Below are 27,461 nucleotides of genomic sequence, written 5' to 3' on the forward strand. Positions count from 1 at the left end.
TTACATTTTAAAACACTCTAAAAACATCAAATATTTTTATTCTGAACTTCTAATATAGTGGAATGCAGAGAAATGGAAATATCAGCATGAAAACAGTTTGCAGTTTTACTCGAAATCAACAAAGAAATTTATCCGCATCACTCCAGATGGCAGGGTGGATGCACTTGGAGACAAAAAAGATAAATATGGTAAATATTCCCTAATATCAAACTCTATGTGTTGGCACAAAGAATACATATACTACACAGCACACAGGAGACAATCACTTTTAATTATTATTAATATTATTTTTAGTATTAACATACAGGATTTATGTAGCACCAACACTTTGCACAGCATTGTACAAAAAAAAAGAGAAGCAATACAGTTACAATAAAATTCAATACAACAGGATTCAGAGGACTTTGCTTGTTTGAGCTTACCATCTAAAAGGGAGGATTAAGTGATACAAAGGGTAATAACTGAAGGATGAGCTGATGGGGAAGTTTGGTTTATTGGTTGTAGATGGAATGGGCCTTCCTATGATGAGATACGTTTTCTTGGATCTTCTACTAGTGGACAGAGTTGGAGATAGCCAGACAGATCAGTGGGGAGTTCCAGAGGATGGGATCTGGAGAAGTCCTGGATGTCACCATGGGAGAAGGAGACAAGGGATTTAAACAGTAGGATGTCTTGGGAGGAGCAAAGAGGGTGGTTTAGGTGATATTTTGAAAATGGTAATGGTATTCTGAGACACTATTTTAGGTAAAGTTGACAATTAACATATACCAATCTTTATATATTATGAAATAATGTGACTTTTGAAGGTAATTAGCACATTTGAGAAAGACGTTTCTCTGATCTCTCATCATACCTCCCAACTTTTTGAGATGGTAATGAGGGACACCTATTAGAAAAAGTATGCAGGCATAGGACACACCCCTTGCTACGCCCCCTTAAAGGAGAATTGTAAAGAAAAACAAGATTGGTTAAACCCACAAGTGCTTTTTTTACCACTACTATTCCTTTATATTGGCTTTAGGAATTTGCAAATGCACCAATTTAGAAATTGGATGAAAGGTTTAGCGCTAGAAAACAATTTTTTATAGATAAAAAGTGCATTTTATAAACATCAATATAGATCAGACCAAAATGAGGGACAACTGAGGAGGAATGAGGGACAGAGGGACATTGCAAGGGACAGTTGGGAGCTATGTCTCATTGAAGAACAGCATAGAGAAGGGATCTTCAAACTACGACCCTCCAGCTGTTGCGGAACTACACATTCCACGAGGCATTGTAAAACTCTGACATACACAGACATGACTAGGCATGATGGGAATTGTAGTTCCTGAACAACTGGAGTGCTATAGTTTAAAGACCTCTGGCGTAGAGGATCAAAAATGGCAAATTGCAGTCCTAGTATAATTACCAGCACATTGCTCAGAAAGAGTACATTTAATTATTACATGAGACAAAGCAACATTTAAAAGCCTCACAGGCTTGTTTGTCAGGCAATGGTAACAGTCATCACTGTTGCCTGATGGAGGAGGCCTGTCAGGATCCAAAACATCACTTTGTTCTATGTGATAATTAAACAGGCTCTTTTTGGGCTTGAGCTATTTTACAAAGAAGATTGGACAAAAATGTCACTCTCCTAGATGTGCAAAGCAGGTAGAGACATCCCCAAAAGACTTGCAGCTGTAATTGCAGCAAAAGGAGGTTCTACAAAGTAGTGACTCAGGGGGGCTAAATACAAATACACGCCACAATTTTCAGATATTTATTTATAAAAAAAATTGAAAACCATTTATCATTTTCCTTCCACTTCACTATTATTTGACACTTTTTGTTGGTCTATCACATACAATCTCAATAAAATAAATTTATATTTTTAGTTGTAACATGACAAAATGTGCAAAATGTCAAGGGGTATGAATACTTTTTCAAGGCACTGTATACATGTTCTTTTAACACCAGGTAAATACTTTTTTATATATATATATATATTGTAGTACATGTAAACATTTCATACTTTTAATAACAGAAAGTTTCCTTAAACCCTGCAGGTTTTTTTGACGTATTTGTAAAAAGAGGAAATGTTCGTGTTTTCAGAAGTCATCACATCAGAAATCTCGCTTTGGCAATTGACAAGGGAATAGCCAGTGCACTGGTATGAAGAATATGTTATCTTTTTAAAGCGGTATAAAAGTATTGTGATTGCAGTCTGCTCCAAAACATATGTGTTATAAATTTTCTGTACAGTCTATAGGATTAGATTTTTTTTCCCTTGACATAATGTTGTTCATTACAATTCCGTATAACCTGACAGCAGATCATGTCATCTATGTACAGTATGATGAACCATTTCATGTGAACTTGTGCTGCAGGGATGTCTTGTTACTGCTATATTAATAAGTTATGACTCTGTCTCCTATAGAACAATGCATACAATACATTTTGTTCGTACTGATTATGTTTTTTGTCATATATAATGTTGCCAAACTGATTTTTCAAGGAGACTGCACAGCTAAATAATGAACACGTTGCTTAGTAAAACAAATATAAAAGAGTTAAAATAATTACATTTAGCCTATTTTATGTCATCCAATTATTAAAGGAGGATGCTAACTATTTTTTTTTATAGTTTGGATAAAGTCAGGAAGGGTTAACATATTTTTTTTTTGCTATCTGTGGCTGTGTTAGGGCTCAGTTACAAAAGTCTCTGCTGCCTCTCTATAAGTAATGATTAATTAAAGCAGGCGATGGGTTTTATTGTAAACAGGATCTGTGAGAATATACAGCAAGTGCAAGACTTGGTCCATAAGTCAATCGCCCTCTGGTTACACAGAAATGTTCCCCCTTTTTAGGGTTCTTTATATATTTGTTGGGCGCTACATTTTTTTTCACAGAATATACAGCCACCTGGTCACTTTTTATAGGTGGTGCAAGGGAGTCCTATCACTGCATGCTGCCTTTATCAGGTTCGCCTCTTCCACCAAGAGCCTGGTCGCATTGGATGCAGGGCCGGATATCCCACAAGGCCAACAAGGCCAGGCCTCGGGGCGGCACTGTGTGCAGGGGCGGCGCCATGCGGCGGAGGAGACAAGTAATTTTTCAGCGGTGCGGCCTCGGGCCGTGCGGCGGCGGAGAGAAATTCTCTCATTGCCCGCACTGCTGTTACAACTTCCGCCCTTACTTACAGGCTGCGTGACAAGAGAGTTTTACGATTCACCTGCAGCTAGTTTCCCTGCGCGGGAGAGGAGAGGCTGACAGCGTTTTACCTGGCTGCAAGTACTCTGCAATGCTGGGGGGGCTTGATTTTACATGCATTTAGTGACAAACTGGTACCTTTTGGGTGGCAGCCAGGTAACTGTGGCAATCCCCATTCTGCTAGCAGGCAGTGTGGCAAGTGACATCCCCATCTGGTGGCAGGCAGTGTGGCAAGTGACATTCCCATCTGGTGGCAGGCAGCGTGGCAAGTGACATTCACATCTGGTGACAGGCAGCGTGGCAAGTGACATCCCCATCTGGTGGCAGGCAGCGTGGCAAGTGACATTCCCATCTGGTGGCAGGCAGCGTGGCAAGTGACATCCCCATCTGGTGGCAGGCAGCGTGGCAAGTGACATCCCCATCTGGTGGCAGGCAGCGTGGCAAGTGACATCCCCATCTGGTGGCAGGCAGCGTGGCAAGTGACATCCCCATCTGGTGACAGCCAGCGTGGCAAGTGACATCCCCATCTGGTGGCAGGCAGCGTGGCAAGTGACATTCCCATCTGGTGTCAGGCAGCGTTGCAAGTGACATCCCCATCTGGTGACGAGCGACGATGGCAAGTGACATGGCTCAGGGCTCCCACTCATTCTGCTTTATGGTGAGTTGAGCTATTTCATTTTATATTACAATGTTATGATAGAAATAATGCATTTCAATCATCCTGGCACCATAACAACCATGGTGCCGGAATGATTGAAGCACTAACACCAGTCATTGTCTGCGAAAAATCGCTTACCCCCCTCGCGTCGCCCCCCATGTGATGATGGGGGGGGGGGGTCGGCATTGAAGGACCCGGCCTTGGGGCGGCAAAGGGAGTAAATCCGGGCCTGATTGGATGCACTAGGAAGAGTGGGATAAACTTCTGTTGTTCCTCCCTCTCTGTGACCTCAGAAAGTGGAAGTGACAAGGATTTTGTCACTTCCCGTTTGGGTATGTTTGTTTACAAGCTGTTACCATTTATTTAAAGCATTTGATCACACTAATCTAACTTTGATCAGATGGTTTGGAGAGCAGAGCAGAGATATGGTATTAATGAAACCCAGATCTCTCTATAAAGAGGACTTGTCATTGCCCATGTTGTTTATCCCTTGCGATAGAAATACAGTTCAGAAAAAAAAATTGATACATAAAGAAACAGGGTAAAAAAAAAAAAAGAAGAAAGAAATGTAAATAAAATAAATAATAAATAAAAACTGCAACAACAACCATTTTATTCCCCAGGGCCTTTTTTTTATATATATATATACTGCTTTTTTTATAATTCTAGGTAATTTTCTGGCAATTTTTTTTTAGATTTTTACATAAAAACAGGCTTTTGCTTAACCATGATTGGATGAGTGAAGTGGATGCATCTTTACCATAATCTTTTAATTTGCGAAAAAAAATTTCTTTGTTCCTTTAATAAATTAACACCACAAGTAGAGGGGAGAGGAGAGTAAAGTTTACAAAGACAAAAACTCCCAATAACCTACTAATTACTCTATGTACTATAGAATAGTATATTGAATACTGTATAGTATATGTAGTATAGTATAGTACAGTATAGTATTGTGTGTGTGTATATATAATATAGTATGACAAAACATGGGAGAGCAAGCTTATAGAATTGCCAGGCTACTTGATCATGGATGTTTACAGGCATTAGGGGGAACTTCACTCTCCCAATCAACATTGATTTTTTTTTTTTTTTAGATTTAATTGTTTTTCAATAAACAAAACCAACAGACAAATCAACATATAATTGAATAGTACATTTTGTGTAAATGGACAGCACCACCATGAATCTGTCCATCCCATCCCCGCTGTTCCCAGGGAAGATGTAAAGGTTTATAAAAAGTATAAAAAAGGGTGAGATAAGCGCTACACACTGTGGTAAAAAGATACAACCACAACTGCCTAACAATCAAAATCGCTAGCTGATTGGAATATCTCATAAGATCACATAACTGAAATGAATGACTGATACAAACAATCAAATAATCAATCGCAGGTGCAACAATAAAGTGCAAAACAGTGAACTAACACAAGTGATCCAATGGGGCAAAAGAATGTGCAAAGTCCTAAATAGGAGAAAAGTCCTTCAATTGGGGGAACCGATACTGGGCATCAATGGGTGCTGACAAGCGATGACTGTAAAGGGTTACAGTACAAATGCAGAGATATCCAACACTAGTCTCCCAAAACTCTCACCTTAATGACATGGAATGCAGGCATGTAGCATGGATGTGAGCGCGTCCGGGAATAGATGCCAGGATGCTTCCCAATAGTGTCCTCTATGGTGAGCTCTTTTGCGCTATGGCTAATTCTGATCCCAGGGTGTATAGCAGATCTAGAAGTTCAATGCTCAATAAGCATGGGGGAGAGAGAGAAAGGATACTCCGATAGTGAAGTATTGCTAAAATAATGGAGCGTTTATTAAAGATAAAAGTGGACTCGTACATGAAAGAGATATAACAATGGCAAAATATGCAGTGGGACGCGGCGTGTCAGCGCCGTCTTACTGTATTGACGGTGGCTTCCGGCTAGCGGTGGTGTCACGTGATCCCGAATCCCTACGGCGTTACGTCACGTGTCTCGTGACTTCATCAGGGGAACCTTTTTTAAGATGTAAAGGTTGCAGAAGGTCGTTTTCTATCCACGGGCCGCGTGAAGCCAGATTTTTATGCTACTGTGCCGGGAGCCGCCGTTCCTAGCTCCTCTGTATGTGGCGCCGCAACCGGAAGTGCTAACATTAGTTATTTTTAATCCTTATGCTGCTAGCATTATTAAATAGATAGGAAAGGATATCCTATTTACTTGTTTGAAACTTTTTTTTTATGTTTCTTCAGTTACTTCCTGGTTTCTTACCTAGTCATACATGTCATACATCCCATGAGTCTTCAGAAGGGCAGCAGAGGAATAGGGATTATCTCAGCTAACACTCTCCTGCATGCATGCTTGAGATAAGGGAACAGGGCCGATCCTAGGCAGGGTACACAGGGTGCACTGCACCCAGGCGCCTGCAGAGGTGGGGGCGCCAAACATCTAACAGACTCTCTAACAGAAGCCCTCTCTGTGTCCATCACAGAGGCCCCTCTCCAGGTCCCAATAAAGTACTCTGCTTCTCTTCCTGTATTTTGTTTATTGTTAAGAGATCATGTAAGGATCCCAGGGTAATGAAGAAGGGGAAGCGTCTCTGTGGTTGAGTCATTGCCATAGAAACATTTGTAAAGGGGAGGAGTTAGTAAAATGACGACGCTCGTGTAGGGGCGCCAGAAATATTTCTGCACCCAGGCACCTGTGACCCTAGGATCAGCCCTGTAAGGGAAGATGGATTCCGGGAAGTAAATGCTACATGAATCATTTGCCCTTACTCAGGATGGCCATGGCCAGAAATGCTTGGGTTGTTTTTTTAAAGTGGTTTCTCAACAAAATAAACTTTAGAGACATAGATGGATAGTGAAGTTTGCTTTGAATGTTAAAAATGTATTATATAGTGTTTTTTGTTGTGGTGCTCAGATGCAGTAAAGACCCACTTTAAATATGCCTAGCTTACAAATCACCAGCAGGTAGGACATCCAGCTGACCATAGAAGTAAGTAAATGACTACACTCCCCTGTACTTGTGTAAATGCTGCGCATGTGCATGCAAGGAGGTTGATTTACTAAAACTGGACAGTGCAAAATATGGTGCAGCTGTGCATGGTAGCCAATCAGCTTCATCTTCAGCTTGTTCAATTAAGCTTTGACAAAAAACCTGGAAGCTGATTGGTTTCTTTGCAGAGCTGCACCAGATTTTGCACTCTTCAGTTTTAGTAAATCAATCCCAATGTTTGATACATCTCTGCATTTAGAAAAATAGATTGTAAAAGCATGCACAGGTTCACAGAAGCATTGAAATCTATATGAGCGTAAAGCTTTATAAACAAAATTGGATTTTCTGATGGGAATTGTGTGATGGCAGGCTTTTGTCGGAAAATCCAACCGTTTGTATGCTCTATCGGACACTTTGTATGCTCTATCGGACCAAAATCCAAAGTACAAACATGCATGTTCGGAAGCAATTCTAACCATAGGACAACATTAGCAGAAGTTGCCCAAAGGGTGGCGCTAAAGAGTTGAAAAAACACGTAGTTTTGTGTATGTTTGCCGTTTGTATGCAAGACAAGTTCACAGCCAACGCACTTCGGATAAAAGTCCAAAGCTTTGTCCGCTGAAAATCCGACCAGGCTTAAGAGCGTGCAGCTATTCACTTCTATGGCTGGCTATGCTCCCCACATGCAGGTTCCCAGGTTCTACTCTACGCATATTTTATACAAATATCCATGTGCCTGAGGACTTAAAGATATTTAAAATACTTTTAGATGAATATTATAATAATATCTCAAAATATGCATGCACAGAAAAAATGCTTTGTCCATTGCCTAAATTGGAGCGTTATCATTGTCTTATTCTGTGTTTTTATACAGGAAAACAGTGGTGTTCTATGTGAGCTGCTGGTTCATATTCAGTTAAACAGATGTGTAACTTTGGAATCTACTAGAATGCCAGGAATGACCATTTCCTTTAACATTGATGGTGAACCTGCAGATGACAACACTACAGGCTATGCTGACATTTGCAAAGAATTTGCGGTGCACGTGAAGGTAAAAATTGTTTGGATAACTTGGATGTTCATATCTTTATTTAGAATGCACTTAGTTCACATATCTCATACCTCATTAAACTTAATTCCTCACTTAAAAAATAGTTTTTGGGCAAATTAAAAATAAATGCAATTACTAAATAATGATAATGATTTATCTACATATGAGAGTTTATTGCTAAACAAAATACATACCGTATTTATCGCCCTATGGCGTGCACTGGCGAATAGCGCGCACCCCAAACCTAGAAGGGAATCCTAAGGAAAAAAAAGAAATACTGACAGTTTACAGTTACAGTTACTTACAGTTGCCCGGCAGCCATCGGCGGCCTTGTCCGGTCCGGCGTCCGTCTGCGGCATTCGTGGTGTCCTCCCCGCTTCTTCCGCGCTGTTTTTGATTTCCGCCGCCGACGTATACCGAGCACAGTACACTCGGCTAGGCTCGGCCACGCTCAGCTCCTCTCGCATAAAGGCTAGGAGGTGGCACAGGGCGTGACCACAAGTGGAGCCGAGCGTGGCCGAGCCCAGCCGAGTGTACCCGAGTGTACTGCACTCGGTATATGTCGGCGGCGGTGCTCAGAAAGCGGGGGTCGGCGTATAACGCGCACCCACGATTTCCCCCTGATTTTAAGGGGAAAACGTGCGCGTTATACGCTGATAAATACGGTATATATTTCATTTAATACAGAGGAACCTTTGGAAATTAGGCCCAGATTCACATAGAATCGCGGCGGCGTAACGTATCGTAGATACGTTATACCGCCGCAAGTTTTCATCGCAAGTGCCTGATTCACCAAGCACTTGCGAGAAAACTTCCGCCGGCGGCCTCCGGCGTAAGCCCGCGTAATTCAAAGGGGCGTGTGCCATTTAAATTAGGCGCGCTCCCGCGCCGGACCTACTGCGCATGCTCCCTTTTGAATTTCCCGCCGTGCTTTGCGCGAAGTGACATCATTTTTTCAAACGGCGACGTGCGTAGCGTACTTCCATATTCCCGGACGTCTTACGCAAGAAGGAAAAAATTTCGACGCGGGAACGACGGCCATACTTTATACAGCACATACGTGTGCTGTGTAAAGTTAGGGCACCAAAAACGACGACTAACTTTGCGACGGGAAACTAGACTAGCAGCGACGTAGCGAATGCGAAAAACCGCTGTGGATCGCCGTAACTACTAATTTGCATACCCGACGCTGGTTTACGACGCAAACTCCCCCCAGCAGCGGCCGCGGTATTGCATCCTAAGATCCGACAGTGTTAAACAATTACACCTGTCGGATCTAAGGGCTATCTATGCGTAACTGATTCTATGAATCAGTCGCATAGATACTCTCAGGCCCCGTACACACGACCGAGTTTCTCGGCAGAATTCAGTCAGAAACTCGGTCGGAGCTGGATTCTAGCGAGAAACTCGGTCGTGTGTACACTTTTCAGCGAGGAAGCCGACGAGGAACTCGTCAGGCCGAAAAGAGAACATGTTCTCTATTTTCTCGTTAGTCAATGGACACTGAACTCGACGAGGAACTCGATGTGTTTGGCACGTCGAGTTCCTCGGTCGTGTGTACGGGGCCTCAGAGATACAACGGAGTATCTGAGATACTCCGTCGTATCTCGGCTGTGAATCTGGGCCTTAGTACTTAAAGTAGATGTAAACTCTCTCCTATACCCAGTGAAGTGAACAGCCTCAGATGATACACAAAGATGAAACAAATCTCCCTACATAAGTTTTGCATGTATATCTGCTGTCTTCACCTTTATACATTCTTTAGAATTTTAACATTGTGTTAGAATTTGTACCTGCTCATTCAGCAGTAGAAGTGGATTCTTGTGTGACAGCTGATTGGAGGAAAGGCACACACCCCCTCTCCACATAGAAAGGAAGAAGAAATGTGCAGAGCTGTGCTGTGAATAGACAAGCTGTCTGCTAATCTATTTGTGTCACCCACCCCATTACAAATTTCAGGCTGGTTTTATCTCCGGTGGTGGAAGAACTTGTCAGAAGTTACCATGCTGATAACAGTGGAACAAAACAGCAGAAAGACACAGGACTTAGGCTACTTTCACAGGCGTTTTGGCACTAAAAATAGTGCCTGTAAAGAGCATGAAAAGCGCCTCTCCAGTGGAGCGGTGCACTTGCAGGATGGGAAAAAAATCCTGCAAGCAGCATCTTTGGGGTGGCGAGGGAGCGGTGTATATCAATGGGCAGCCCTGCCGAAACGCCTGCAAAGCACTTTGGCAACGGTGCTTTTTGGGCGCTTTTAACCCTTTCCTCAGCAGCTAGCGGGGGTTAAAAGCTTTACCGCTAACGCCCCCCCACCCAAGTGTGAAAGTAGCCTTAGTGCTTTGGAGAGAGATAAGTAAACACTACAGATATATGTGCCTAGGTCAAATTTCATGAATGGGGTTTACATCCACTTTAAATATTATGTATTGTTTCTCATTGAGTAAAACCCTCAACAGACCTCTAGGTATCCTTTAGCCAATGTTTTGCGTAATAGAGGTGTTATTGAGTATAATGTTCTTTAAAGTACTGTCATTCTTAATTTTAGGCATTAATACTGATACCGAGTAGGACTTTAAAAGATAGTACTTTGGAATTCATAGACAAAAAAGCCCTAACATACAAAAATATTAAATTTATTGATACAAAAGATATATCAAATATAATATATAATAAAACAATTACTTAAAGTGATATCAAAAGTTTTTTTTTTTTTCAAATAACAAACATGTCATACTTACCTGCTCTGAGCAATGGTTTGTCACATAGCATCCCTGATCCTCTTCTTCTTGGGTCCCCCACCGGTGGTTATCCCTCTTTACCAGTGCTTTTAATAGAAAGCCGTTTGCTATGGGGGCACCGGTGCATGTTCGCTCACAAGCCCCACTCTATACGTCCATAAGACATATAGAGCTGTGGCTTGGCCCCAACCCCTGCTCTCTCCTCATTGGCTCACTGGCTGTGATTGACAGCAGTGGGATCCAATGGCTGCACTGCTGTGTCTCAGACAATAAGAAGAGAGAGGCCTAGGACAGCGAGGCTCCCATGCACATCGCAGGATCGAGAGGGGGTTCAGGTAAGTATTGGGGGAGCTGTGTGGGGAGCAGCAGACATAGAAGTTTTTTTTTTAAATTAATGAAGGTAAAAACATTTAGCCTTTAGAACCACTTTAATACATTTAGTTGTATGCCACAGCTCATTCATTTATTACCACCAATACCCTATATTATAAGTACAATATAAGTAATTATAGCACTATTTTCTAACTGTAAATTGGTCAGTACGTTTTGCATGTTTTCAACCTTCTTCAGGATCAGGGTAAAATACAGGCATACCCCACTTTTAAGTACACAATGGGACCAGAGCATGTATGTAAAACGAAAATGTACTTAAAGTGAAACAATACCTTTTTTCACTTCTAGGGTGTAGTAGGGGGTCAGGGGCTGTATTCGGGGTGTCATGAGCTGTAGTTGAGGTCTCAGGGGCTGTATTGGGGGTGTCAGGGGCACACTGGAACAGGGCGGGCTATGCTCTCAAAGCTTCAGCTTCTTCTACAGCGGCTGCAAAATGTCTGTACAGTACTTGTAAGGCACTTTAGATACACTCGGGGGTATGTCCTTACTCGCGAGTGTATTTAAAGTGAGTGTACTTAAATCGGGGTATGCCTGTAGTCTGTATGTGTTAATATCTTTCACCCTGAGTGTGGTAGTAACCTATTAACCACTCCAGCTTCGGAAGGTTTACCCCCTTTCCTGACCAGGCCATTTTTTTGCGGTACGGTACTGCATCACTTTAACTGACAATTGCATGGTCATGAGACACTGTACCCAAATAAAATGTATGCCCTTGTTTCCCACAAATATAGCTTTCTTTTGGTGGTATTTGATCACCTCTGCAGTTTTTATTTTTTGCGCTAGAAAGAGCGGCCCACAATTTACTTTCTGCTCTAAAACATATCCAATACATTTTTTTTTACATTTCTTCATAAATTTAGGCCAATATGTATTCTGCTACATATTATTGGTAAAACAAATCCCAATAAGCATGTATTGATTGCTTTGCACAAAAGTTACAGCGTCTACAAACTATGGGATATTTTTTTAAATATTTTTTTTACTAGTAATGGTGGCAATCAGCAACTGCAATATTACTGCGGACAAATCGGACACCTAGCTGGCACTATTTTGGGGACCAGTGACACTACTACAGTGATCAGTGCTAAAAATATGCACTGTCACTGTACTAATGACACTGGCAGGGAAGGGGTTAACATCGGGGCGATCAAAGGGTTAAATGTAAGCCTAGGTAGTGCTTACTAACTGTGGGGAGGTGCTTTTACTACTGGAAGACATAGACCGGTGTTCCCACTTCACAGAAACATAGGATCTATGTCTTCTGTACTCCCAGAATGACAGTATGCCTTGTTTACATAGGCAGACTGTCATTATGTCAGAGTAACGAAGAACGATTAGTGGGTCCTGGCAGAAATTGGGTCCACAAGTCCTGATGATCAGCTCCCGCTGTGTAAAATCATAGCGGAAGCGAGCCCACGGGGGGGCACGCACGAGCATCCAAACCCGGAAGTGCACAATCACATATATATACGTGATTCTGCACAGAGCGGCCAGCCGGTAGGAATAAATTTGCTATCGGGCATGAACTGGTTAATTAGCATAATCGAAAATTACGTATTAGTTCTTACATAGAAAAAAAGGGAGAACAGTACTGAGCAAGAGAATCCACTATCCAAAATAAAACAACCCATATCTATATATTATCGATAGCCCAAGCCCACCATATATTTTCCCCATACAGTACATCTATAGGTATTTTATATACTTACAAGAAAACACCTTAATTATAAAGACGCTACAAAGTTTTCCCTACTGTAATAAAAACACTTTTTGTCTTTTTCAAACTTCGCCTTTTAACCCCCTGGCGGTGGAAGTTCAGAACCAAAAGCGGTATCCACGAGCATGACTCGGGATCGCCTCGCAGCATCCACAGGCAGGGAATTACTTACCTTGTCCCTGGATCCTGCGATGCCTCTCTGCTGTGTGATCGAGCGGTGTGCCGCCAAGCTACATTCCCTGCGACGTTACGACGCACAGGGGCGGAAATCGGCGCCAAATTCAAAAAAGTAAATAAACACATTACATACAGTATACTGTAATCTTATAGATTACAGTACTGTATGTAAAAAATACTCACCCCCCTTGTCCCTAGTGGTCTGCCCAGTGTCCTACATGTTTTTTTATATAATAAAAACTGTTCTTTCTGCCTGGAAACTGGAGATTGTCCATAGCAACAAAAAAGTGTCCCTTTATGTCAAAAGTGGTTTTAGAGCAGCTAGAAAACAGCGATAATAAATTATAATCACTTGCAGAATTGAGCGATAGTGAAAAATAAAAGTAATGACAGCGACAATTCTGCAACTGAGCAAATTTCAGTGTTTCTGATTTGATTACATTATTGAATAATTTTTATTATAATTATATTATTATTTGTTATAATTATTTATAGTTATTTATTATATTATAACTTATGATTTTGTTTTTTAAATTTTATTATACCCGGGATGTCTACTAGACTCTTGTTCGGACAGATTTAAGCAAGTTATTCCTAAGGCTGCATTCACACCTGAACGCGCCGTATTGTAGCGTGATTTGCCACAACAAATTGCGGCATTTTGTCCCGCGATTTGCCGCGACAAAACGCGTCGTTTTTTAGCCTACAATACGCCGGAGGGGTGATTTTACATTGTCGGCTATGCCGAACGCCGAAAGCCGCCTGAAAAAAAGGGTCCGGGACTTGTTTTGAGCTTCAGGCGTTTCGGCGTTCGGCGTGGAGATGTGAACCATCTCCATAGCCGACAATGTTAATCACCCCTCCAGCGTATTTCAGCGTCGGGCGTCGGGCGTAAATACGCCTAGGTGTGAATGGAGCCTAAGAATTGCAGGCCTACAATGTAAAACGCCAAATTTCCATGCAAAATAATTGTACCGCTTTCAGCACCTAAAATCTGAAATAATCATATCGCCAGGGAAGTTAAGAAGGAAAAAGACTATGTGTGAGAACTTCCTATAGAAAAAAAATAAATGGCCAGCAATAAAATGGAGGATATGTCCAAACCTCCAATCAATGGACCCCACAGACAATCTCCAACCAAACACATATACAAGCACTACTTACCAGAGCTCGGGAAGTTCTGTCATAAGATGTTAAATGGAGATTATCAGTCAGTGTCATTGTCAGTTGTGTCTCAGGAGTACGGGACGTCACATGCCTGACACTGAGAACTGAAATCCCCCACTTTACCCCCAAAAAAGTTATTTCCTGCACACTTGTTCTCCTCCTAGCTGGTACAATAGATAAAGCCTGGTACAGACTAGTAAAAAATGTCCAGAAACAATATGTATGCTTGAAAACTGATGCTGTACGGGATATCATGGTACAGATGGGGGGGTCAGAAATCAGCCTTTCTGTCCAGCCCGAAGTCATACAAGTAATGTTCTCCCTTTCGGGGTCAGAACAGATTACATTTAGACAGTACTTAATGCAAATGGAAACTATTTTTGCTGAAGCCACATGGAAGCCATTCGAATACACCTGCCAAACCTTATACCATTCACAAACTCACCAGCAGAGGCAAGGTCTTCTGGTGCCCTCTGGTGGCTTACTATACATATGGTTTCTTTCCAGGACCCTTTATCTCTCTTATGGTCACCTTCTTACCACTCTATCTATGCTGGCAGGCATTAATACCACAATATAGGAGTAAATGGTTCCCCTTCCCTGAATGAGATTACTGTATTCTGTGTTAGTGATTAGTTCTTCATGCTATGATAACTCCAGAAGAAGCCGTGTATCTGGCAAAACATGCTAAGAACATAACATCAATGCAGCATGGAAAATGTTATTCCAATCATGTCACTGACGAATGAGACAATGATGTGGTTCCTGGTTTATTTATGAATATTAATAGAGTTGCGATAAATAATCTGATGATTTTAATGAACATTTGTACATTTTATTATTTAAACACCTCAAAAGTCCTGTACTACTTGCATAGATGTGCGCAGCCTATTACATTAGGGTGTGCACCTAAAGCTCGAACACACATGCGATATATCTATCTACAGTATATCTATCGATATAGATAGATATATAGATATAGGGCAGTAGGGCAATGGACAGTGTCAGTAGAACAGTTGATGGTGTCAGTGGGCAGGGACTGTTGTCAGTAGTTTATTTTTATTATTTTTTTATTATTACTTTTTACAATTTTTTTTCTTTATTATTTTTTGCATTTTTTTTTACAATAATTTTTTACTATTTTCTTTTACAATTTTTTAGGAGCACCATTGGGGTGCTTTGGTGAGATATCAGGGGCCTAAATAGACCCCTGATATCTCACTTTTCAGACAGAGAAAGTGGCTGAGGACAGAGATTCCCAAGTCACATGGTGATTAGGGTGTGCCTGTGCACACCTGCCACACCCTGTGCGCACGCCTATGACTACTTGTATCTTTTATTGCATAAATGGAAACGAGGCGATGACAGTCTCAGGGAGAGAACCTCAGCTTGAAGTGGGCAATAAAATAACTGGGTGCCAGTGGCTGTTGATTTTTTTTTAAATATTGCTTGGTGAAATTGAAAGGACTATTAGGACAATAGATGGAATACTTAAAGTGGTTGTATTGTAATTTTATTAACTTTTACCTACAGGTAAGCCTATAATAAGGCTTACCTGTAGGTAAAAAAAAATCTCCTAAACCTGTATGGTTTAGGAGATATTCCCCTTGCAATGAGCCACTTATTGCAGTGGCGCATGCACACAGGGGGTTCTCAGCTGAAAGCCCGGCAGACGCCAGACCTTGCGCGGGAGTGACGACATCACAGCTACAGCCACTCACAGCGCTGGAGTCGCAAAACCCGGAAGACACGCCGAGGCAACATGTCAGCTACCTCGCCGTGGAACAGGTGAGTTACCGACACCTCGTTCTAAGGTAAGTATTTAATAATGAGCTAGTATGCGGTGCATACTAGCTCATTATGCCTTTTGCATAAAAAAGGCATAAAAATTTTTTTTTTGAGGGTATACAACCGCTTTAAGCACACAACTGTAAGCAGAATTGCCATCATCTATAGCCTAACTGTAATGCATCTTCACCAGTCCTTAAGTCCTTAAGTAGTCCCAAGTGCCGGCCCTGTGTCTTCTCTGGGTTTCTTCAGTCCTTAGACTTTCTGCAAGATGGGGCAGCTGGATAAAGCTAGAACAGACATGTCAGGTACAGGTAACACTGCAAAATATTCATGATCTTACTGTTAAATTCATCCTATCATTGGAACATTCAACAGTCACAGGCAGGGCTGCTACTGTACGGGGCCCCGTACAGTCTACCGGTGTGAATTAGCCCTTTTTTAAATAGTTTAACATTTTTGAACAAAAACATTTTATATATTTTTTTTAATTAATAAATTATTTTATTTTACAATTTTTACAAATTATTTTTATACAATTTTCAGATTTTTTTTTTACAAGGGATTAAAACAATGCAGGGTTACATTTTTTTTTTTTTAACAGGACAAGGAAGCCAGCAGTTGTGTCCGTGTCTCTCCCTGCAACAGCTAAAAGTCGGCGGGAGGATTTTCAGCTGCTGCCGAGAGCTGCACAGGGTATCCTGTAATTGCCCCTCCTTCCCTCAGGTGTGCCCGGGCCCCCCTGTGTGCCCGGGCCCCCTACAGGAGGACTGGTGGTCCCCCCCCTATCAGCAGCCCTGGTCACAGGCAAGTGGAAAGACTTCCTACAAACTACTCAAGGGACAAGATAATTTTCTTAAAAAATTAGGTCCATGTCATGGAAAAATAATTTAGATCAGTACAATTAAGGTTTTCTTTGTGAAAGAGAAATGAGAATGACATCATTTACACTTAGAATCAGTAGATATGTTTATGTTTGCGTTTTAGGGAATTTTCCACAGCGGTGCTATCATACTCCTCGCCACAAACTGGAGCCAGGCATTGTGTCTGAGACGTGATGGGTCCTGCAGTGGAACTGGAAAACAGAACGTGGAATCATATTGGAGAGTCCACAAAACTGGTTCTTCAGTGTGTATGTTTGAAAGTGTAACATGGCCCAGAATGTACCTACAAATAAAGAATGGCAAATGTGATGGAGAGGTAAACATTTTGCATTTCTATGTCAGTCATTGTCTATGCTTCAGTTTGAAGATCCTGAACATTTATGGATAAGGATTGTAGTGTTAAGAGGAAAGTCTCGACTTACCAAATTTTATAAACTCTGTTGAATTAATAAATATATTACTTCATTTAATGTTACAGTGTGTTAAATTATATCAAAAGCTGTTTTTTTAATTTTGGATAGAGTAACAAATGGGTAAAGCATTTTGCATTTCTATGTCAGTCACGTCAATGCATCAGTTTGAAGATCCTGAACTTTTATAGATAAGGATTTTAGTTTTAAGATGAAAGTCTTGACTTACAAAAGTTTATAAATAGGTGTATAAGTGAAGCGCTTAAACAATACAAAATGTGATATCAAGCATTGTATATAATGAACAAATGACACAAATGATAATAACTACAGTAACAGTGACCAAGTGATGATAACTCACTGTGATATGAATAATCAAATATAGTGTACCATAAATAATGAACTAAAGTCCATAAATAAAAAAATTGAAAGAATAAATAGTCCACCAAGTGCCAGGAAAAAATGAAATGAAGTATAAAGATTGAAGAAAAGGAAGCAACTTCCAAGTGTTTCTTGAAAACACAAAATCATGACTTCTAATACGAAGTGTGATGACCCACCATCGGGAGAATTGTGAACTTACTGGAAGGGATGGACTCAGGGGGACGTATGTCTCCGTGAATCAAAACGAGCATGTATGGAATAAACCAAGATGTCGATAACTGGAAGAATCCTAGATAGATATACACCATGACCTCCGATCGTCGATGGTAAAGATGCAGCAAAACATACAGTGGAAATTGATGCTGGATATCGAAACTTGTTCTCAGTGAATATCAGCAATGTGAGGGGATAGAAAAGGAAAATGGCCACATAGCGTAATCTCGTTTAAAAAAATATAAAATATTTATTGTAGCTATTGCACTTACATGTAGCTGGGATAACAAACGCGATATACAAATGAGGCGGCAGTGGAGTCCCCCCAACGCGTTTCGTGTTACAACACTTTGTCTATATAAATCCTGTATAATAATAATATTTGCACTAACAGTTACATTTTCAGAACATGCTTTCAGGGAGTTCCCTTCTTCTCAGCCTAAACACTAATTCTTGGACCAAGAAGAAGGAAAAGCCCCAAACGCTTGTCCTGAATGTTACTGCAAATGAGAAAAGTATCACAGACAGTATTTATTTTTGTTGCAAGTGCACTGATATGGCTACAATCACCTCAAGCTCCTTTCCTATTAAAACTGTAAATCACAGCCCACTATTAAAATACTTGGCTTGGGCCTGCAAGTGCTTTAAAGCAACCCTGCTTATTGTTGCAAATGTCTAAACAGCCGTTTTATTGCAGGGCACAGGGGATGAATACTGTCATTTCAAAGTTGAAAAAAACTATGAAAATGGGTCAGTGACTCTGGAATCTGTGAGAAATAAAGGAATATACCTTGGACTGATGCCCAATGGACTTGTAAAACCAGTGATTCATACAGGAGAGAAGAATATTTTATTGTACCCCAAGGTCATCAAATGTATGTATTGCATCAAATAAATGGCTGAGCAATATAGATGTGTTATTAATTATAATGAAGATCCTGTATATGGTAAATGTTCATTCCACAGATAATGATATATTTTAAGTTTGTTTTAGGTTTGTTTTTACACACTTAGATGTGTGTAAATCTAAGCTTGAGCTGTTGAGCTCTGTAAATAACAGGCTTTTTAAAGCTGAAGTTTAGGCATAGCAATTTCTACATAGTTAACTTGATCGAGATTGGAGCAATGTAAGTATGTATGTGCTATTTCTGTGGGATGCCCATGGAAGCTGGAAATCACTGTAGTAGGCACCTGCATCGAGATCCCACGGCAAACATCTGCCCTGCTGCAGTTGTTTGCTCAGCACAGGCCCCATTCAGAAAACACATTTTATTGTCTCACTGAATGCACAGCATTCAATGATGTGTTGATAGACCAATGTGTCATAAATATCAATATCAAAGTGCTAAGTGCAAGTGAAAACAAAAGTCTTTAAACGCACAATGACAAAAAAGTCCACCATAAATGTAGTATCTAGTGGGAAAATGTGCAACAAAAATACCTCCATCGTGATTACCCTTTGAGAGCACTCTCACCTTTTAGATAGGACCCCCACAACAAAGGTTATTATCTTGCTGAACTGCACATAGGAGTCATTCTCGGCTTCGTAAAACCTCCACTTATTGAATCAGACAGTCTTCAATTGTTCAGGTGGTATGGGGTTGAACAATCTCCCAAGAGAAACAAAACTGGCATAGTGCTCACTGTAATTTTTTTTTATTGAAGACAGCAAAAATAGCACTTATGTAAAGAATGAAAAGAACCGCTTATCTCTTTAAAATATAGCTGTGCTGCTGCTTACACATGACTGCAAAATTGCTTAGAACTACGCCCAAAGCCATGAGTGGTTCACAGCAATCCTGGCGAGAGAGCGTTATGCGGGCTGGCAGTGAGCACCAGGCCAGTTTTGTTTTTTTGGACCCCGTACCACCTGAGCCATGAGGAGTATTTGAATCAAAAAGTGGAGGTTTTGTGCAAGAGAGAGTATAGCACATGCATACTTACATTGGTCCTTTGAGGTTCAGCAATGCAGTAAAAACCTGAGGCCCCGTACACACGTCCGAGGAACTCGACGGGCAAAACACCTATCGTTCCTTGTGAAGCCGCCGAGGATCTCGGCGAGCCGGAATTTCCCATTGAACAACGAGGAAATAGAGAACATGTTCTCTATTTCCTCGCCGAGATCCTCGTCAGCTTCCTCGGCCAAAAGTGTACACCCGCCCGGGTTTCTCGGCAGAATTCAGCTCCGATCGAGTTTCTGGCTGAATTCTGCCGAGAAACTCGGTCGTGTGTACGGGGCCTGAATGTTTTCACCAGATGACAATATGACCTTTGTAGTGGGTGTCATATCTAGAAGATGAGAGGGTGCCCAAAGGAGAATCATGGTGGAGGTCTTCTTGTCACACATTTCTTCACTGGATACAGAGTCTATTGGGTATCTTTTTATCACAACTTTTGTTTGCACTTGAACTTGGCATGGACACATTGGTTTCCTAATACATGTATATTTAATTGATCATTTGGTATTTATTGGAGATTATTATTTATTTATAGACATATATGATTACAAGAGAGCATTGCAGCAAATTAATAATAATTCATGGTTCCTGCCACTGAAAACATTCAATCAAACGTAGTTCATCTTTTTGCTGCTCTTGCATCTATGACTTTTCCAGGAAGGCTTTCCACTAGACAAATGCCTGGCAAAACTAGACATGTGCACACTGAAATATTTTGTTTCGGAATTTCGGTTTCGTACAAAAAAAAATTGGTTAGTTACTCCTGAAATTAGTTTTTATTTATTTTGTTTTGTTAAAAAAAGCTTTCGTCCAAAAATCTGAATAAATTTAAGGCTAATGGGCCGTACAGACGACCGAACATGTCTGCTGACTGGTCCGCGGACCAGTTTCAGCAGACATGTTCGGTCGTGTGTAGGCCCGAGCGTGCAGGATTCCAGCAAACATTTGCCCGCCGGGCCTTTTCCCAGCGGGCAAATATTTCTGGACTTGTTTTAAAACAGTCCGCTGGAATCCTGCCCGCTCGGACATGTCCGGTCATCTGTACAGACCTACCGTACATGTCCGAGCGCCCACCATCCCTCGCATGCGTCGAATGACTTTGACGCATGCATGGAAGCATTTAACTGGCAGGGCCACCCACGTCGCCGCGTCATCGTCGCAACGACGGCGCGGACACGCCCCGCGTATTGTTTACGCGCGGATTTCAGTATGATGGTTAGTACAGCCATCGTACAGAAATCCCCGGGCAGACATGTACGGTGAAAACGGTCCGGCGGACCGGTTTCATCGTACATGTTTGCCCGTGTGTACGCGGTCTTATGATGTCTGTCGGATGTTCTAAGAAGATTTGACAAAGCACCTAGACTGTACGCCGCCGCAATCGTTCATTGATGGTCGAATGCTCTGCCCACAAGCTATAGTAGAATTTTAATGTTGTTTTACTAGTAATATAATATTATAATTAATATTATTACTACTAGTTAAACAACATTAGAATTATTCTATAGCCTATGGGCGGAGCATTTGATCGTAAATGTCTGCCCGCAGCAATCATATATTTTTAGCTGAATTAGGGGTTAATACAGCGCTATCATCAACCTTAATAATTATTGCACAGTGATCCAATATGTGCTGCCGGGATAATAATAAATAAAGTGCTTCCAAACTGGTATAAATAAAATGGTTTCCAGAGTTCTGATAATATAAAACCAAGTCAGACACCACTGTTAGGTGAAATAGAAATCAGGAGGATAACGATACCCAGATGATCAGGTTTCTGGTCTCCAATGCTGTAATGCAGGGATCCTCAAACTACGGCCCTCCAGCTGTTGCAGAACTACACATCCCATGAGACATTGTAAAACTCTGAGGCCCCGTACACACGTCCGAGAAACTCGACGGGCAAAACACATCGTTTTGCTCGTCGAGTTCCTTGTGAAGCCGCCGAGGATCTCGGCGAGCCAAGTTTCCTCATTGACTAACGAGGAAATAGAAAACATGTTCTCTATTTGGCCCAATGAGATCCTCGTCGGTTTCCTCGGCCGAAAGTGTACAGACGACCGGGTTTCTCGGCAGAATACAGCTCCGATCGAGTTTCTGGCTGAATTCTGCCGAGAAACTCGGTCGTGTGTACGGGGCCTTAGATTCGCAGACATGACACAGCCCTAAGGTAGATGGCTTCTTCTTTTGTCTAAGTAATTTAGTAATCTTTACACATATCTTGGACTAATAGATTTAGGTTAGGCACATTCAGGTCCGATAGACACAGATCGCTATTGTCACCTTCATGTCGGATCTTCTATCTATCTATATCGAACTGTTGTTGCATTGATATAAAAATATAATAGATATAAAAATAAAGCATTTTTTTGTTTCGGATCTTTCAGATTTTGGATTCTGCGGGTTCGTTATGGTTTGTTAAAACGAACACGAAAATCCCTGGAATTCAAACGAAAACGAATGCACATTTCTAGTACTAACTATGCAAAGTTAGTATAGCAGTCTCCCCTGCTGAGCTATTGTGTTCTGAAAGGGGAACCCCCCGATAGAACACACCGTACTCTCTGCCATTGGCTGATGATTTATTTTTTATTGGCCCATGTGTACAAGGCTTTAGTAATATTGTTGACGGGATTTTTTTTAACCGCTTGCCGACCAGCCGCCGGCAGGTCGGCTCTGCTGGGCGAGATCACGTAATATTACGTCATCTCGCCGAGCAGCCAATAGGGACGCGCGCGTGCCCCCCGCTCACCCCTGACACCGACGCGTGTGCCCGGCGGGCGCAATCACCGCCGGGCACCCGCGATCGCTCGTTACAGAGCGAGAACCGGGAGCTGTGTGTGTAAACACAAAGCTCCCGGTCCTGTCAGGGGGAGAAATGCCAGATTGTCTGTTCATACAATGTATGAACAGCGATCAGTCATTTCTCCAAGTCAGTCCACCCCCCCTTTAGTTAGAATACACCCAGGTAACATACTTAACCCCTTCCTCGCCCCCTAGCGTTAACCCTTTCCCTGCCAGAGGCATTTTTATAGTAATCAATGCATTTTTATAGCACTGATCGCTATAAAAATGACAATGGTCCCAAAAATGTATCAAAAGTGTCCGCCATAATGTCGCAGTACCGATAAAAATCGTTGATCGCCGCCATTACTAGTAAATAAAAAATATTAATAAAAATGCCATAAAACTATCCTCTATTTTGTAAACGCTATAACTTTTGCGCAAACCAATCAATAAACGCTTATTGCGATTTTTTTTTACGAAAAATATATAGAAAAATACGTATCGGCCTAAACTGAGGAAAAAAATTTTTTTTTTATATATTTTTGGGGGATATTTTTTATGGTAAAAAGTAAAAAATATTAATTTCTTTCAAAATTGTCGCTCCATTTTTGTTTATAGCGTAAAAACTAAAAACCGCAGAGGTGATCAAATGCCACCAAAAGTAAGCTCTATTTGTGGGAAAAAAATTACGGCAATTTTGTTTGGGAGCCACGTCGCACGACCGCTCAATTGTCAGTTAAAGCGACGCAGTGCCGAATCGCAAAAGTGGCCTGGTCTTTGACCAGCAATATGGTCCAGGGCTGAAGTGGTTAACCACTTCCCGCCCGGCCTATGGCCGATTTACGTCCGGGAAGTGGTTATGAAATCCTGACAGGACGTTCTAGAACGTCCTGCAGGATTTCATGCCGCGCGCGCCCGTGGGGGCGCGCATCGCGGCGATCGGTGATGCGGGGTGTCAGTCTGACACCCTGCATCTCCGATCTCGGTAAAGAGCCTCCGGCGGAGACTCTTTACCACGTGATCAGCCGTGTCCAACCACGGCTGATCACGATGTAAACAGGAAGAGCCGCCGATGGCTCTTCCTCACTCGCGTCTGACAGACGCGAGTAGAGGATAGCCGATCTGCGGCTCTCCTGACAGGGGGGGTTAGCGCTGATTGTTTATCAGCGCAGCCCCCCCTCGGATCGCCACACTGGACCACCAGGGATGCCCACCCTGGAGCACCAGGGTGGGCAAAAAAAAAAAAAAAAGCCCAAAAAAAAAAAGTCTAAAAAAAAAAAAAAAAAAAAAAAACCATAAAGAAAAAAGATGCCAGTCAGTGCCCACAAATGGGCACTGACTGGCAACAATCAGTGCTGCCACCCCAGTGTCCATCAGCGCCACCCCAGTGTCCATCAGCGCCACCCCAGTGTCCATCAGCGCCACCCCAGTGTCCATCAGTGCCACCCCACAGTGCCCATCCATGCCCAGTGCCCACCTAGCAGTGCCCATCTGTGCCACCCATAAGTGCCCATCTGTGCCGCCCATGAGTGCCCATCTGTGCCGCCTATGAGTGCCCAGTGCCGCCCATGAGTGCCCATCAGTGCCGCCTATGTGTGCCCATCAGTGCCGCCTACGTGTGCCCATCAGTGCCGCCTACGTGTGCCCATCAGTGCCGCCTATGTGTGCCCATCAGTGCCGCCTATGTGTGCCCATCAGTGTCGCATACCAGCGCCGCCAATCAGTGCCACCTCATCTGTGCCCGTCAGTACTACCTCATCGATGTCCATCAGTGCCATCTCATCGGTGCCCATTAGTGCCGCCATATCAGTGCCCGTAATTGAAAGAGAAAACTTATTTACAAAAAAATTAACAGAAAAAAATAAAAACGTAATTTTTTTTCCAAATTTTCAGCCTTTTTTTAGTTGTTGCGCAAAAAAAAAAAATCGCAGAGGTGATCAAATACCACCAAAAGAAAGCTCTATTTGTGGGGAAAAAAGGACGCCAATTTTGTTTGGGTACAGTGTAGCATGACCGCGCAATTGCCATTCAAAGTGCGACAGTGCTGAAAGCTGAAAATTGGCTTGGGCGGGAAGCTGCGTAAGTACCTGGTATGGAAGTGGTTAATTTAGCCAGTTGGTGAAAAGGCCAGGCTTGCAGTTGCATTAAAGTAAAGATCAGACTAGCAGAACTAGGGAATGATCACACTTATCTGCTTATAACACTCTGATCTGACCCAAGTACATTTAGGAACACTACAGTATGTGCAAATGTTTTAGACAGGTGGGGAAAAAAAATCTGTAAAGTAAGAATGCTTTCAAAATATATATTTGTATTGTTTATTTTTATCAATTTACTAAATGCAAAATGAGCAAACAGAAGAAACATTTAATCAAATCAATATTTGATGCCCTTTGGCTTAAAGAGGAAGTAAACCCTGATGGGTTTTACTTCCTCTTTAGTCCGCTGCACAGCCTGTAAATGAAAAGCATAATGGGCTAGTATGCATAGCATACTAGTCTATTATGTGCCACTTACCTGCAAAAGAATCCAGCAATGTCCCCACAGAAGCGTCCATCTTCTGTGTCCTCTTCTTTCCGGGCAGCTGACTCCGGCGCTGTGATTCGCCAGAGCCGCGTGACATCACTCCCGCGCATGCCCACGGGAGCAGCAATTCACGGCACAAGCTTAGGAAGAAACGGCACTTTGTTTGTTTCTTCCCCGCGCATTCGCAGTGAAGATTTTCGACGGACTACAACTGAAATTTCCCCTAAACGGCGCACGTTTAGGAGATATTTCCACTACCTATAGGTAAGCGTTATTCTAGGCTTACCTATAGGTAGAAGTCCAACAAGTGGGTTTACAACCACTTTAAAACCAGCATCAATTCTTAGGCCTCGTACACACGACTGAGAATCTCGTCAGGAAAAACCTGTCGTTTTCCCTGACGAGATTCTTGGCAAGAAACTCTTGCCGCCCGAGTGTACAGACTTTCGTTTCAAAAGAACTGCGGTGACGTCATCGTGTACGACGAGCATGTGCTTGTCACTTTCGATGCCGTCGCCGCCATCTTGCTTCACCCTACCTATGCCATGGAAGCTACCGCACATGCGTCAAAGTCATTTTGAGCATGCGCGGGTTTCCATGGTGACAGGTAAGTATACACACTATCGGGTGTCTCGTCGGGAAACAGGCCGACAAGAATCTCGATGAGAAAAAAGAGAGCAGGTTCTCTTTTTTTCTCGTCAAGATTCAGGCCAGATTTCCTGACGAGAAGCCTGAAAGCCTCGTACACACGAACGGGAATCTCGGCAAGAAGCAGTTTTCTTGCTGGTTTTTGCCGAGAAAATCGGTCGTGTGTACGAGGCTTTAGACTTGCACACTTTGTACACGTGCACAAAGTCAGGGATGTTGTAGGATTAGAGTCAGGTGTATGATTTACCAATTATACCAATTTCATATGTAGGTTTTAACACAAATATTAACTGAAACAGAAACAGCTGTGTAGGAGGCTTAAACTTGAGTTAGAAACAGTCAAGCTCTGCTACTAAAGTAAATTGTGGAATCAGTTTCATGTCACAGGTCATACACCATGGCAAGACCAAGCACACAAGTTAGTTACACTGCATCAGCAAGGTCAGGCAAAGATTTCAGAGCAGACGGGGGTTTCAAGATGTGCTGTTCAAGCTCGTTTAACGAAATAGGCAACTTTATGTATCGTAGACACAGTGGTCGGCCAAGGAAACTTAAAGTGGATGCAAATCCTCACATATACCCAGTGAAATAAACAGCCTCAGCTGATACACAGAGATAAAACAAATCTTCCTACGTACGTTTTACATGTATATCTGCTGTCTTCAGCTTTCTACATACTTCCTGTTTTTTCTTCCTGTTCAGCACTGTGTGTATTCTTGGCATACACTATGTGACAACTGATTAGAGGAAAGGCACATAACCCCCCTTCCACACGGGCAAAGAAAGGAAGGAATGTGCAGAGCTGTGCTCTGAATAGATCAGCTCTCTGCTAATCTATTTATAGCAACCTCCCCGACACAAATTTCAGGCTGTTTTTTTCTTGGTTGTTGGAGAGCTTGTCAGAAGTTATCATGCTGATAACAGAAGAGCGGAGCAGCAGAAAGACATGGGACTTAGTGCTTTGGAGAGCGATAAGAAAACATTACAGATATATGTGCTTAGGTAAAATTTCATGAATCAGGTTAACATCCACTTTAATGCAGCAGATGAAACACATATCATACTTATTTCTGTTCAACATCAGAGAATTTCCAGTAGCGCAATCAGCATAGAACTGGTGGAAAAATTGCAGGCAAATTTCCATACCTCCAACGTGGAAAAAAAGCTAAGCGACTCAAATATTCCTGAAAACATAGGAACTGGGGTGCAAAAAAATGGCAGCAGGTGCTCTGGACTGATGAGTTAATATTTGAAATATTTGATTGTAGCAGGAGGCAGTTTATTCGTGAAGGGCTGGAGGACGGTACAATGATAATTGTCTGCAGGCAACAAAGCCTATATTGATAATTTCTCTACTTTGCATTTCTACTATAGTTAATACATATCAATAATAACTACATTTTTGCTAGGAACAACTTAACATGACTGTCACTAAAATTCACACTGGCATTAAAAGCAGGCGTTTGAGAGGCATTAAAAACACCCCTCAAATGCCTATGGACAAGATGCAATAGACAGCAGACAGTGCTGTTCATACTATCAAAACATGAAGCGTTAGCGTCGCGTTGCTTCAAAATTGAAGCCTAATGTCGAGACAGGAGGTATTTGAAGCCTATTCAAGTCTATGGTAATGCTTGGCAAACGCTCTGGCAGGCAGATGCAGTGCGGTTTACGGGGCGTTAAGATTAGTTAATTTATTGTAATGGAATATGCATTTGTAGAGCAGGTTTAATGCGCCTCAACGCTCATCAAACGCTTCAAAACTGCCCATAGGGCATTCAGGAAGCATTTTTAA

General features: G+C 42.1%; 1 protein-coding gene across 1 annotated transcript in view; it reads left to right on the plus strand.

Annotated features, from left to right (window-relative positions):
- The window catches only part of LOC120940997 (lipoxygenase homology domain-containing protein 1-like), a 470,937-nt gene that overhangs the window by 126,958 nt on the left and 316,518 nt on the right, over positions 1 to 27,461 (plus strand). The window contains exons 12-16 of the mRNA XM_040354208.1: positions 59 to 188; positions 2,049 to 2,152; positions 7,700 to 7,876; positions 16,844 to 17,056; positions 18,445 to 18,622. Of these exons, the coding sequence (XP_040210142.1) occupies positions 59 to 188; positions 2,049 to 2,152; positions 7,700 to 7,876; positions 16,844 to 17,056; positions 18,445 to 18,622 (802 nt within the window). The remainder of the gene's footprint in view (positions 1 to 58; positions 189 to 2,048; positions 2,153 to 7,699; positions 7,877 to 16,843; positions 17,057 to 18,444; positions 18,623 to 27,461) is intronic.

Source organism: Rana temporaria, chromosome 5 (assembly GCF_905171775.1).
Source record: "Rana temporaria chromosome 5, aRanTem1.1, whole genome shotgun sequence".
In the NCBI taxonomy this organism is placed as follows: Eukaryota; Metazoa; Chordata; class Amphibia; order Anura; family Ranidae; genus Rana; species Rana temporaria.